The sequence below is a fragment of the Thermobia domestica genome, chromosome 2 (genome assembly GCF_964235325.1).
Source record: "Thermobia domestica chromosome 2, izTheDome1.hap1.1, whole genome shotgun sequence".
Classification (NCBI taxonomy): Eukaryota; Metazoa; Arthropoda; class Insecta; order Zygentoma; family Lepismatidae; genus Thermobia; species Thermobia domestica.
The window spans coordinates 50,118,126-50,131,939 of NC_137455.1; the positions used below are offsets into that span (position 1 = coordinate 50,118,126).

Sequence of the window (13,814 nt, forward strand, 5' to 3'; positions counted from 1 at the left end):
AATGTACCAGTAACAATTCTTTATCGAATTGTTAAAGTCTATAACAGGAAAGTTGCTAACTATTGTATACATGTGTAAATGAATCTATCGAATAGGCATGTTTATGCACTTATTTTTACTAGATTCCCGTTTATCGAGGAGCTGCACAGTCCCTTGTCCACACACCACCTCCTCAGCATTACTTTGGTAAAGATGGATTTGGAGATATTGAGGAACCCAATGTTGTCGATTATCATCAAACTGAAAAGGAGCATGCAGTGAGCGCCCTTATTAGGCTGGTGAAGGAATACCCTGGTGAGTACTTCTCTAAACTATGACATATAGGAGTGGAACAATATTTTATGTTATTGTGATGCTTTATTACATATTATAGTATCAATACATTCGTAATTTAACTAGTTTAAAGTTACTAGAGAAAAATTTAAGTAATGTTCTTATGAGTATAAGAGATTGTTTTCGTAAGATTGGTCACTTCAATACCTGGTTATACTGCTCTGCTGAGACATACGCAGGGGATGGATGATGGAGGTTCAGACCCCCCAAGTTCCAACTTTTCTGTAAATTTACTCCAAATTTAGGGCTGATTTTACAAATTTTAATTATTTTCATATTGATTTTGGACCCCCGAAATAAATTCCGGCGTATGTGCCTGCTTTCCTGCTTCCATCTTGTAAAGTTCTGGTGTGCCTGAGTGTGCGTAATTGGAACGATGAAAATAATCAGAGAGTTCAAGTAATTAATTAACAATTCTACTACTTTTTGTAAGCTCCAACAATTTCTTGAAATATGCCTTTTAACAAACGAAACCAAGCATTATGTTATTCCATTCTTTGAAAAAATATTTGTTTTACGTTCCATGGTTATGCCGGCTAGGCTAAAGGAGACGGTGATGATGAGTAATGAATGAAATGGTGAAATGAAGCAAGTGGGAGGAAACAGTAGAATCCCGAGAAAACCTACAAACACGGTGTTTGTCTACCACAAAGTTCACTTCGCGCGACATGGGATAAAAAAGGACCCCAAGCACCAGAAGCGAACGTTCTAGCACTGAGCCACGGCGGCCCCTTCCATTCTTTGATTGTGATGGAAGTTTTGAGCGGGATTATGGATGGTCTAAGTAAGTGATCACCCTCGAAGAGGCAGACAGCAGCAAAACCATGCATACATATTTCTGGGTCGGGATGGAGAGGATGCGTTCCTCCAAATATTTTGTCTAGGAGAGGAAACGCATCAGTGCTGAAAGAAATAGGCTGAACAGTTACATAGGCCGCATGTTATATGTGTTGTAGAGTATTGGGTTGGTGTGACTGAAATATCCAACTGACGTGTATTATTTTCAAAGTAATAAATAAGTAAATAAGTAAAGAAAAATAAAGAAAACTAATACCTGAACTAACTAACTAATTCTATGACTTATGGAACCCGGAGGTTCAATGCCGTGATGCCGTGTTCACAAAAGCTCTCCACTGACTTCTATCCTTAGCTAACTGGGTCCAGTTTCTACTTTGTATTCCAATCTCTGTGAGATCTATCTTAATATTGTCCTCCCATCTGCGCCTAGGCCTTCCTAATGGTCGTTTTCCGATTGGTCTTCCAGTCAAAACTTTGAAAGCGTTTCTACTTTCTTCCATCCTAGCTACATGACCCGCCCACCTAAGCCTCCTAGACTTGACGACCCTAATAATGTTTGGTAAACCATATAAATTATGTAGTTCCGCCGTTATGAAGTTTCCGCCATTCCCCATTCCCGTTCCTCTTGGGTCCGAATATTCGTCTCAGGATCTTGTTCTCAAATACTTTCAGTCTATGTTCTTCCCTCAGAGTAAGTGACCATGTTTCGCAGCCATACAGAACAACAGGCATAATTATCGTTTTGTATATTTTAAGCTTCAAATTCCTCGACAGAATTCGCGACGACAAGAGATTTTGAACTGAATAATAACATGAATTCCCTGCTTTTAGTCGACATTTAATTTCTTCGAGAATATGATTTTTATCTGTTAATATTGATCCTAGATATTTGAAACTATCCACTTCATCAAAAGTATTGTTTAATATTTTAACTCATTCATAATTTGCCGTATTGCGCACTTCCATGCATTTAGTTTTGTATGCATTTACTTCTAAACCCCAAGTCACTGCAAGCGTTTAATAGGACTTCTGCATTTCTTTCTATTGTTCTCTTATCATCCCCTATTAAATTTACATTATTAGCATATGCCATAACCTGTTGAACACCGTTCAACTCTAGGCCCTGGTTGCTAACTTTGATTTTCCTTATAGCGTATTCCAGGAGAAAGTTAAATAATAATGGCGACAATGCATCTCCTTGTTTCAGGCCATTCTCGACGTAAAAGCTCGTGGACAAAAATTTTCCTACCCGGACTACTTTGGGATTCATTTAAACATACCTTACTTAATCTAATTAGCTTTTTCGGTATTCCAAATTCTGTAAGGACGTTGTAGAATGTTTCTCTCCTAAGTGAGTCGTATGCCTTTCTAAAATCAATAGATACTTCTGTATTGTATTTCCACTTCTTTTCGAGTATTTGACGAATGATAATACAAAACTAATACCTGGTAAGTCAAAGTAGTCTGTGACTGCAACCACCCGCTTTTGCTATCGCTTAACCAATGACTGGTAACGAAAGAAGAAGAGAGAAGGTGAAAGAATTTATAGAAAGTTGAACTGTGAATGAAGGGAAATCTACATAGGAAGGAATTGAAATGGATAGGGAAATCTGATTAATGCGTTGTATATAGAGATAAATTGAATAGAAAAAGAAAGGTAGCAAGAGACCAAGTAAGAACTATCCTCCATATATACCATTATATAGGCATATATATATGGTGCATCATTTATAATGCCCAACCGTGATAACGGAGTAAGAAAACGAGGGAGAAAAGCGAAACTTTGCACAAAACAACTATAAGGAGAGAGGAACACTGCTTAAATCATGTATTTGCAAGAACTCGTTGTAATTACAGGTGCTGAAAGCTATTACTGTAATGCTATAAAAGAGAACTAAAACAACGCTGTTTTCAGCAGTGTTGCCAATTTTATCAATGTTTATCATATCTATGGAACAATTTGAGATAACGAAGTGCTGTAAACTATAATCCCGTCCATTGCTGTGGATCTTCTGTGTTCTAAAAAATGTTAGACGTAGATTTTACAGCCCTGTTTTGAAACTAACGTTACATCATTCAGAAGTTCTGCAGAAATGGGAACAAATCATAGTCTGACGGTGCTAGGTCCGTTCTATACGGTCGATGCATGAATACTTCCCAGACAAATTGTCTCAATTTCTGACGGGTTATTAAAACTATACGTAGTATAATGTAAGCGTGTTAAACTACATCCATTCTGTTGACCACTTCCGACCGTATGTTTTAAATTGCTAGGTGCACTAGCACAATTTGTCGAGGTACAGGTCCGAATCTAGTTTTCTGTCCGCCAGCAACACTTTATGATGCACGATGCTTATCCAATCCCACCAAACACGCAGCATAACCTTTCTGGGCGTCAGTGTAGGCTGTGAACATTTTCCTCAGTTTGACCACGACTTTTTAGCACATTGTGACCATAGGTTTCCTTGTTCATCACTTCTGATCAATAACTCGAGTTCGTCACGATTCAATAGAAATTTGCAATTGCAAATTCGATGGAGTAAATGTTCTCTACTCAAATCCTGTGTCACCCAAACGTCAATTTTTGTTTTCTTTTTCTTCTTCTTCTTCTTTTTTTGCATGTTTTCTCTAAATGGTTTAACACGGGTCATCGATGTTTAGATCATAGGCAATGTCTTAGCTGCTTACATGCCGGTCTCCTTCAACTTTTGCTAGAATATTATCCACCTTTTGCTGTGATTGTTAGTCCACTGCGAGGAGTATATTTGGCATCGAAATCCAGAACGAAAAGAGATTTGAACCATCTTTTGGTAACGAATCTTGACCATAAATAAAATTTTTTTCACGGGCATGTGCAGCATTTGCATCTTTATCGAAATAAAATTTTAAAATGTAGTGTCGTTTTGCGAAAAAAAAAATAATAATAACTTATCTTCACGGCACAATACCTTTGCGTTTGATTATGAGAACCCCAACACTTTTCCCACGTCTACTAGTTTTATCTGACAGCTTTCAATTGACGTTACACCTGTCCTGTCTGGACTCATACATCCTGAGATTTGGGACACTTGACACCATCTCGTGTGCGAAAGGCTCAATATTTTTTAGACTACCAGTTATTATATGATACAACGCCTGTGTGTTCTAAATTGACTTGCTTTCCTTTTTTCAATTAGATAATATGATTCGCTCTTCGCAACAGACTTTACGAATAAAGGACCAATGATACATTCTTCTCCCTCTTTTTCCTTTCACTAGGGTTATTATGTGTTTCCACATTTTGTTTAGGAAAGGTGGTAATCTTATGCATTATACACAACAATCCCACAAATACTACACCTATTAACGTCAGGCAGGTAAGTGATATAGCACGTAGCGACATCTATTAAGGTAACTGTTTACTGTTAGAAACTATTGTGACGCACTAAGAGGTTTGCTGTTTATTGTAAGGAATTCTTATTATGCCCCTTGTCTCTCTACAACCAACATTACAAATCTCTTACTCATAGTTGTATAACATTCCAGGATAGCGTAACAGAACAACATATTTCCCTTTAACAATCAGGATAGTATTCTCAAGAACTCTTTTAACATTTGCGTCTAATGCAATTTACTTGTTATATTTTGCGTTCATTGGTGCATGATCATATAAATTCAAGTTACGAAGAACTTGAGATTATAGTGTTGACTGTGAGAAAAATACCATATATATTTTTCTAATTTCAGGAAGAATTACGTTGTTGGGTTTAGGTCCCTTAACTAACATTGCTTTGGCAATGAAATTGGATCCTGAATTTACGTCGAAATTGAAGGAAATTCACATTATGGGAGGAAATATTCTCGGTAAGAAACTCATTTTACACATTGTTTGTGGTGTTATCCTTTTAACAATTCAGTTAGTATGGAACAGCAAAAAAATTCTTAAAAAGCAGAATTTAGATATTGTACAACCTATAATTTATCCTTTAAACATTTTAAATGCTATTGGCAACGCGTTAAAGATAGCAAATAAAAATTTTGAAATTTATCGAAGTTCTCAATTTTCTTACTGCCAATTTCAGAACCAAAATTTTTAAATCTTTAAGAATACGTATTTCAGAAACGGTGACGGATAGAGTCAAATTAACGCAATTTTTGTATATATATATATATATATATATATATATATATATATATATATATATATATATATATATATATATATATATCAGTCTGACACTTCATTATAAATATTGAAAAAAAACATGCATATAAGGTTTCATAGTCTGAATATAAAGAGTTTTAAGTTTTTAAATTTTTAGGGTTAACATATCTCAGAAATGTAAAACACATCTGAAAAATAACATTAGTTTCACCAAAATTAAATTTTGTACATATAAATCCTAGAATCATCAAAATTTAAGTATAGTTCTTACGAATCATGAAAGACAAAATTATCAAAATTCAGATTGGCCAATCACGAACTCCAACCAAAATATAAACAGAACAACTAACATTTGAATTTTGGAATTTGAATAGGACAGCTAAAATTTTAGGACTAGAAGTTATCTTTAAACATTCTATCTTTTACTTTTTCCCAAATGTATGGTCCAAAAGGAGTTGTAATGATACAATATAATCTTATAAGGGCAATAAAATCGCTAAACTTCAAATGAATGAAATTTAGGTAGGTCAACCGAAATTTGGGTGCAAGAACTGCCAAGATTTTTTTTTTAAAGATTTGCATTAAGAAACAATTAATGTTGAGTTTAATTTGATTTTAACTCCCTTTCACCAGCAAGACTATATGAGAAGGGACCTACTGATTAACGTGGAATCCAAACCACATGAGCTCCCGCCGGGAACCGAACCGGGGTCTCCCACGCCAAAGGCGCGTACGCTAACCGCTTAGCCACGAAGGAGCTCCAACTGTTTCATCTAGTGAATGGATTAAAATTGCCTAAAATTGAGTGTATGATATAGATAACCGGTATCAAATTTAGGTGAGTCTATTATAATTAGGGTGCAAAATATACAATTTAACAACAGAACGCAATAAAGCGAATCTTGTTAAAATTTAAGTAGATGATAGACTAATCTCACCAAATTTATGGGACAACCGAAATTTGGATATATGCAACTACAATTTAAATATTAAAACCTCAAAATTGTCGAAATTTTGGGTGAGCAGGTTCCCAATATTGACCTTTGGCTCTCGACTGTCCTGTGCTCTGGTCAATATTCGGGCGGCCTAAATTTGGACACAAAATAGAGTGACTAATATTATAATTTGCTGCTCTGTTTGGCTGACCTTCCTAACGTCAATATGCACCTGGCCTTAAACAGTTTACGATTATACAAAATTATTTAATACACATATCTGGATGAAATATTTGATGTGTTGTTGCTTTCTTATCATCCAATTTGTTTGCTTTTGTGTGAAAATAAAAAAAGAAAACTCTTTCAGGAATGGGCAACGTTGTTCCTGGAGCAGAATTTAACTTTTACCAGGATGTTGAAGCTGCAAAAATTGTCTTAAGTGAGAGTTCACAAATCATTCATATGTTACCATGGGAAACACCTGCACGAACAAATCTAATTTCAATGGTAGGTATATACGATTTATTCATAGCTCGTAATTAGTTGTGGCGAAGGGTGCGAGTAATTTAACATAATCTCATACAAGCATATACTGATATTGATATGGTGGAATTAAACAGAGCAAAAGTCCTCAAAATGTTGGACAAAAATATCTTAGATAACATGGTTTTGAATAATGTGGGTTTTGTTTTAACATGGTTTATATTATTACACTTATTTAGAATTTTGCAATAGGTTTGTCAATTTAAATTTCTAAAAATAACTAAGTTAGCAGCATGTTAAACATTAAACATAACATTAAAATTAATGTTACAGCAATATTATCACTCATGATGGCGATGTTCCCGCGTTAAGTTCCGAAGTTGGTCATCCGTTTCTGGCAAAATTTCGAAAATTTACCGGAAAGAAATAGATCATTTGCTCGTTTGTGCGCTTGATATCATGTAAGGAGAAGGGAAGTTGTATTTATTTTTCTTTATAAGCAGTTTTAAACACAGAACTATTTGGCATGCGGAAGGAACTACTTCGCGCAAGGTTACCGCATCGTGGGAACGTAACGTGCATTTAGATTGTGGGAACGTAACGAGCATTTGCATTCTGAACATGGCTCCAGATGTACAGAGACGCTCCAGTTACTAGCCTTACACAGAGACGAGAAACTACACTATTAAGTTTAACAAAATAGGTTCAAACTTCCCTAATCTTAAGCTAACTCGATCCTATCCTACCCTACTTATTCCTACTTTCCTCTACTCCACCCTACCATACTCTATTATAGCCTTTTAAAGCGGTCCTAAAAATTGACGACTTTTAAATTTTCATAGTTGTTATTTAACCCTGCAACCCTCGCGCGGGGTAAATGTGACCCCAGAGGGATATTTTTTTGGCTCTCCTAGAAAGTTGGCAATTCTGACCCGGCCACCCCACTATATAATCATGTTAAAAGTACAATACTTACAAAAAATATGCTATTAACTTTTTTCGTACGTACTTACAAATACAATACTTACAAAAAATACGTTTAATATAAAGTGGGGTCACTGTGACCCCACGCGAGGGTTGTTGATATCTAACACCGCGCGAGTGGTGTAGGGTTAATTATGCTTTTTGTCGAAAACCAGGCGGACGACCAACTTCGGGATAAATGCCATGTTTCTCCCAGAACAATTAACTAACAAGAGAACGCTCCAAGGGTTTAATATCCACAACCGAACCGATTTTCTCAAATTTAGCGATCAGTCTCATCAGTCAAATTATTCGGTGCATTTTACGTTGACTACACATTCTACGGAGTTTGTAAACTGTCTCTGCACTTCATTCACCACATTAGTGATAAGGTTTCATTGTGACAACACGCTGTTACGTCGTCAACCGCTCCATGACTACCCGTACAGAAAACAGATGACAATCAGCACTCCGTTACAACTAACCACAAAGACAACAGATGGGAAATCGTGTAACGTTCAGTGCTGCCAATTTACTAGAACAGAAATGGCGGGCATTTTAAAAGCTGCATTCTTTATGGAACACCCTTTAGCAGAGAGATGGAACGGGTCATCGGTCACGAGTTTTGTCTGGGTCATCTAGGTCTATGCCTCGCTTGTCAGACTGGGTTTGACCTGGACAGGCTCGGCGACCCAGACAAACCCAGACGGTCCCAGCGACCCATAAACAGGCAAAATATCATCTCTGCAGCATTACAGAAGAACTTTATAGTTGATTGATGATATTCAATAGTACTACTTGAATTCCAACAATTCATTTCTTTGATTCCTGGTGTGACACTTCTTAATCAAGATACCATGTCCTAAACATTTCAAACGTTATTTCATATTTATTCATCTTCCCTTAATGGAAACAATACAGTGTTTTGAATGAAGGCTATACAAAGAGATTTAACAAAGCTCTCAAAGACATTATTCTAAACGAGGAGTTTTACAGAGTCTCTCGGTTAAGCTTTGATATATATGTAACATCCATAGCAAAGTAAGTTCGTGGTGGAAATATCATGTCCATGAATTTTCTCGAGGTTATCCGTTTTCCTCCTACATTTTCATTCTATCAATTTCTTTCACATTTATTCACTTTCATTAATCACCCGGTTATTGAGTACTATGAAAGCCTATCAATTGTGTAACGACATTATCAACAATTGATAGAATTTGAAAGGGGTCTCATTGTGGGTCTGCATGTGGTTGGCTGGTCGAATTGTGCAATATCGAGTCATTCAGATGTGACAGTGGTCCAGTGTTGGACTGAATGGAAACGTGTCGGAAACCACACGCATCGTCAGGGTTCCGGTCGACTAAGTTTGATCATACCAAGGTAGGATCTGTGTACTGGCCACCAAGCACACCGTAACTCCTTCACATCTACGCCTGCCATTCGGATACAAGTAGAGATGCAAAAAAGCCGGTTTTTTTGAATCGATGGTTTTTTTCACATAAAAAGCCGGCTTTTTGGGAAAAAAAACGAGAATTTTGGAAATTTTGGCTTTTTTCAACTTCATGATTTTTCTATCTAAATAGCTTTCTTATAGTATATTCTATAGTTAGATAAGAATTCCATGACCTGAATGTGATATTTCGCTCTGAAATTCACCATCAAGATGGATGGAGCACGTGTTTTACGAATTAAAGCTAACATGAAGAATGTAGTATTTGAGGGTAATTTTAGAGGCTATTTAACTTTATTTTAACTTTTGAGTTATCGACATCTCTTTTCTTCTCTAGTTTGTCATCCGTGTTTCATTTCTAAGAGCTTTTAGTACTCTAGCTTCTAGCGCAAAAGTTAAACTTGCCCGTTTTTCTATTTATCCGTCAAAGCGTACGTTTTTCAATATATCCGTCAAGCCGTACTTCCATATTTCTGTTATACTGTAGCTGTGAAGTGATTTATCAATAATTTTCCGGACACAACCTTGAATACCAATTTATACAAATAATCAGTAGCGGATTTAGAAAAGTACTTTAGGAGGGTTTTTTTCTGATTGTTTCGTTTCCTAAAAAGTCCTAATTTTATTTGGGAAGTGCTTGAAGTTTATGAGTACAGGCATAATATTTCGTTTCGTTTATATGTTTAGCAATAATCTTCCGGATACAACTTTAAAAATCATTTTATACTGAGAATCAGTGGCGGATTTAGAAAAGTATTTTGGGAAGGGTTTCTTACTAATGTTTAGTTTTTTAAACATTCGTAATTTTTATTTGACGGGAGCTTAAAGTTATGAGTAAAGGCATAAATAATAGATATTTCGTTTGTTGCAGACATTCCGTAACTTTGGGGAACGGGCTTCAGTCCGAAAGACCGCCCCCCTAACCTTCGCAAAACCGTCACTGCTGGTAATTAGTAATAATAACGATTTAAAAACAATAAAAAAGGAAGTCGCCCAACTCACAGTACACGCACTATTTCTACATTCACAGATGGAATGAAGAAAAGCTTTGTCAGAATGGTCGAATGCTGGTTGAATCCCGGACTTCCCGATAGAAGCGCAAAAGCTAATCACTCAGTCATGTTTGTTGTGGAGTTGTATTTAGCTTAACTTAAATATATTCCGTAGTTTTTTTTGGGGGGGGGGGAGTTCCGTAATGATATGTCGAATCCCTCTTGTTAAAAATTCAGAAAACTTGAGGATTGGGTAAACTGTGATGGTGGTTCTATAAAACTTAACTGTAGAATTTCAAGAATATACAGAACCAAAAGCTCTAGATGTGCAGCCTTTAAGTGTATCATATAAATCTAAGTATTTCTCTTATGTTTTATTTTAATTTTATTTTGTTTCAAAAAGAGGGTATGGAATATTTTGAAGTAAAAATACTACATACTATTTTGCTAGTTATTTGTGTATTCTTTAAAAAGAAGTGTTTACTTTTAGGGTTGGCTGGTTTACACCATTTTTTTTTTTTTAATAACTGGTTTAAACCACAAAAATAAAAAGAATGAAAAATGCGAATCGTGTGAATTTCATGGTAACGTTTCCAGATATCAAACCACCTGCAATAGTTTTATTTCCCTTTCACCTTTTAATCAAGATGTCCCATGTTCAATTCTCGGTCGAACCACAAACCTTCTTTCATGCGTAACCCAAGTAGCGGTTCGGATGTCAGTTTAAGCGAAAGTCTTCTCCTTGATAACCTCGGTATTTCGTAAGGATGTTAAGCCTAAATATACGAAACAAATCAAATTGTATATTTCTGCATGCCTAAATGCGTGTTGTTTTATAAAGAAGCCAATATTGCTTAAATATATTGATAGAAATTGGCAAAATTTATCGATTGCCTACGTAGCTTCCAACATTAGCTTGGATTAGACTTTCAATGATATCTACGTACCGGTACTAAATTTGTAATTTAATACCTCAGTTTTAGCGTACTGATTATGGTACGTTGACCTTTAAATTTTACATGCAAAGCAATAACAGGATTTTCCCGTTATTGTCTTACATTTCAAGTAATCACGAGATTTTCCCAATGGCTAGGGCGGGAGATTCTCAACTTAAGAAATTTACTGACCGCACTTCTTTAAGCTTATGGGAGTTCTTTCGGCATAACCCCGCTGTTGCATAATAACATCAAGGCGAAACAAACTTATTTCTGTGAATATGTAATATAAATACATAAAGCAAAAAATCTAAGTCAAAAAAGCCTGGTTTAAACCAAAAAAGCCTGGTTTAAACATCCCCCAAAAAACGGGTTTTTGGCATTTTCAAAAACAACCACGGTTCTTGCCAACTTATAAGGGGAATGGGGTTCGATACTTGCTTGTTCCAGTTCGAGAAGACCGACTAATAATAATAATATTGGGATTCGAACCTTGGATCTCTCAAAGTCTCCTTTATAACATCATTCAAATGCACAAATTAGTAAAGTGACGTAAGAGACTGGCAATAAACAAGTATCTTCACTCCTCCACGGTCCTAAGATTCGGGCGTTACACTAACTAGAGACATTTGCCGTTTACTCACCGTCGCTGCTGCGTCAGCTTCAAGATACACTGGTCAATACCTGTAAAAAGTGCAAGGTAGGACGGCCATGCGATGATTTACGCCAGATGGATAGTGGGAGACGAAAGTAATATTTGCCCTTCACCGCGTATTGATACCTTACCTTCTGGCAAACACTTTATGCCACATACACTTTAACTTGTACACATTTGAACCGCTAAAAGAAAAAAATAACTTATTAAACACATTTGGTTAACACTATCTTCACTTTTTAAAAAAATAACAAGAATTGTAATCGAACATTATATTATCATTCACTTTCACTGTACGGATTACATATGATTCAAGAATAATAACATTTGCAAATTGTAAATAATATTTTGTTCAACGATAAATTGGCCCTAATGCGCGATTTCGCGACGATCTATAAACGCGCACGACGATATTGACGGACGTAACAACGAACATCCACACACGTTCATAAGGAAGATTTCGTTTGCATTGCTACTTGAAGATAACAGCTCGATGGTTTCATTTCTGCAATGCACGACGAATCAAAGAGAAGTTTCTTCGTTGATTTTAATGTGGTTTTCATTATTCACTAGTATGTGAAAAGACACTAATTTGTTTGTTTAAATTCGAACGTTGTGTTCCACAAATTATTTTACATTAATTTGGAAGTTAAACACTGAAACTTTACGTATGTCTATACTTTAAGTGAAGACAGAAACTTGGTACCTTGTACTTCACATGGTGGCTAGAAAAACACACACGCTTCTCCTCACGCCTCACATAGTTGCCAGTTCACAGCGCAAGAATACACTGACTAAATTAAAATATAGTTCGTAGAAAACATTAAGTTTTGACTTTATTCTATTGCTAATAATATATAGTGAATGGTCCATAGGTTAATAGAAATCACATTGAAAAAACTAATTGTTCGAATAAGTAGTACAATCGACGATTATTGATAGACTTCACATTGTCACGTAAGAATCTGTCATCGTCATGAGGGCTTCTGCGTGGGCGGATACCACGAGAGTAGCTAAATACCTCAACCATATATGGGTTGGCGGGGGGAAGCAAGACTGTCTGGAAAAATGAGCTACCTTTTGGGAGAGAAATTCCTGAGCTTTGTTCTCCTTCAACTGTTGATTAGTCGCATTTTATTTCCAAGAATTGACGTTGAAATAATACGAGGGTTGGTTCAAAAATTCAAGCCAATCCATACTGTTACATATGGGGGCCGACGGACTGTCCACTGAAGGTATTACAGAAGTGGGCAAGAACCCTGGAATCCAAATCTTCCTAACCACATTGCAACACAACAGCAATCACAGCACTTCATTAGTCTATAGAGGGTTAATGTCATTTTAAGTTCGTTCACATTGAAGAATAACAGTTTGTAGCTTCACTCGAACGCACATGATCGCGAAATTCGAAGAATAACGAACACGAGGGCCATTTACGATAACGCGAGGGCCATTTCGTAAATGTCTTTTGAGTCCTTTCATTTTTATTATTTGTTTATATTTTACATTTATTTCAGTCATTCCTTGAAATGTAAACACAAATATAATTTCAATATTTGAATATAAATCAATAATTACTAGCAATTCAAAGTACTATTCAACACTATACTTCATAATGTCTTTTCAAAATTCAAACTAAATTACACAAACATATTAATATATTCAATACAATAATATATTCAATAAAGCATTACATTTGGTAAGGTATCGTATTCAATGCCATATTTAAAAATACACAATACAAACTACATGTATACCAATAAATTTGAAATGGTAAATTTACTGCAATAGTACTTCTTAATTTTCAGATAAACACATAATATCACTCAAAAATAGCATATATCACTAAGTAATTCAATTTATTATGATTTTACTTTTCATAAAGATAAAATATTCCTTACGCCTAAATGCATAAAAATTTATTATATTTGAAACACCAATATTATTCGTAAAATTCAAAAGTATATGTTCTTTGACATATCAACACAAACTATTCACTAAGAATATTCAAAATAATTCAACACAACTAAAACATATGATATAGTGCAAACAAATTCATATTTTATTAAAATTACATGGTAAAGGCACATAAGTAAATATAACACTAAAAATATTTCATTTACTAT

The 13,814-nt window shown here is 35.5% G+C and overlaps 1 protein-coding gene across 1 annotated transcript in view; it reads left to right on the top strand.

Moving 5' to 3' along the window:
- LOC145672000 (inosine-uridine preferring nucleoside hydrolase-like) overlaps positions 1–13,814 on the top strand; it is a 45,157-nt gene that overhangs the window by 20,487 nt on the left and 10,856 nt on the right. Inside the window, exons 3-5 of the mRNA XM_081741182.1 lie at positions 123–294; positions 4,858–4,974; positions 6,578–6,717. Of these exons, the coding sequence (XP_081597308.1) occupies positions 123–294; positions 4,858–4,974; positions 6,578–6,717 (429 nt within the window). The remainder of the gene's footprint in view (positions 1–122; positions 295–4,857; positions 4,975–6,577; positions 6,718–13,814) is intronic.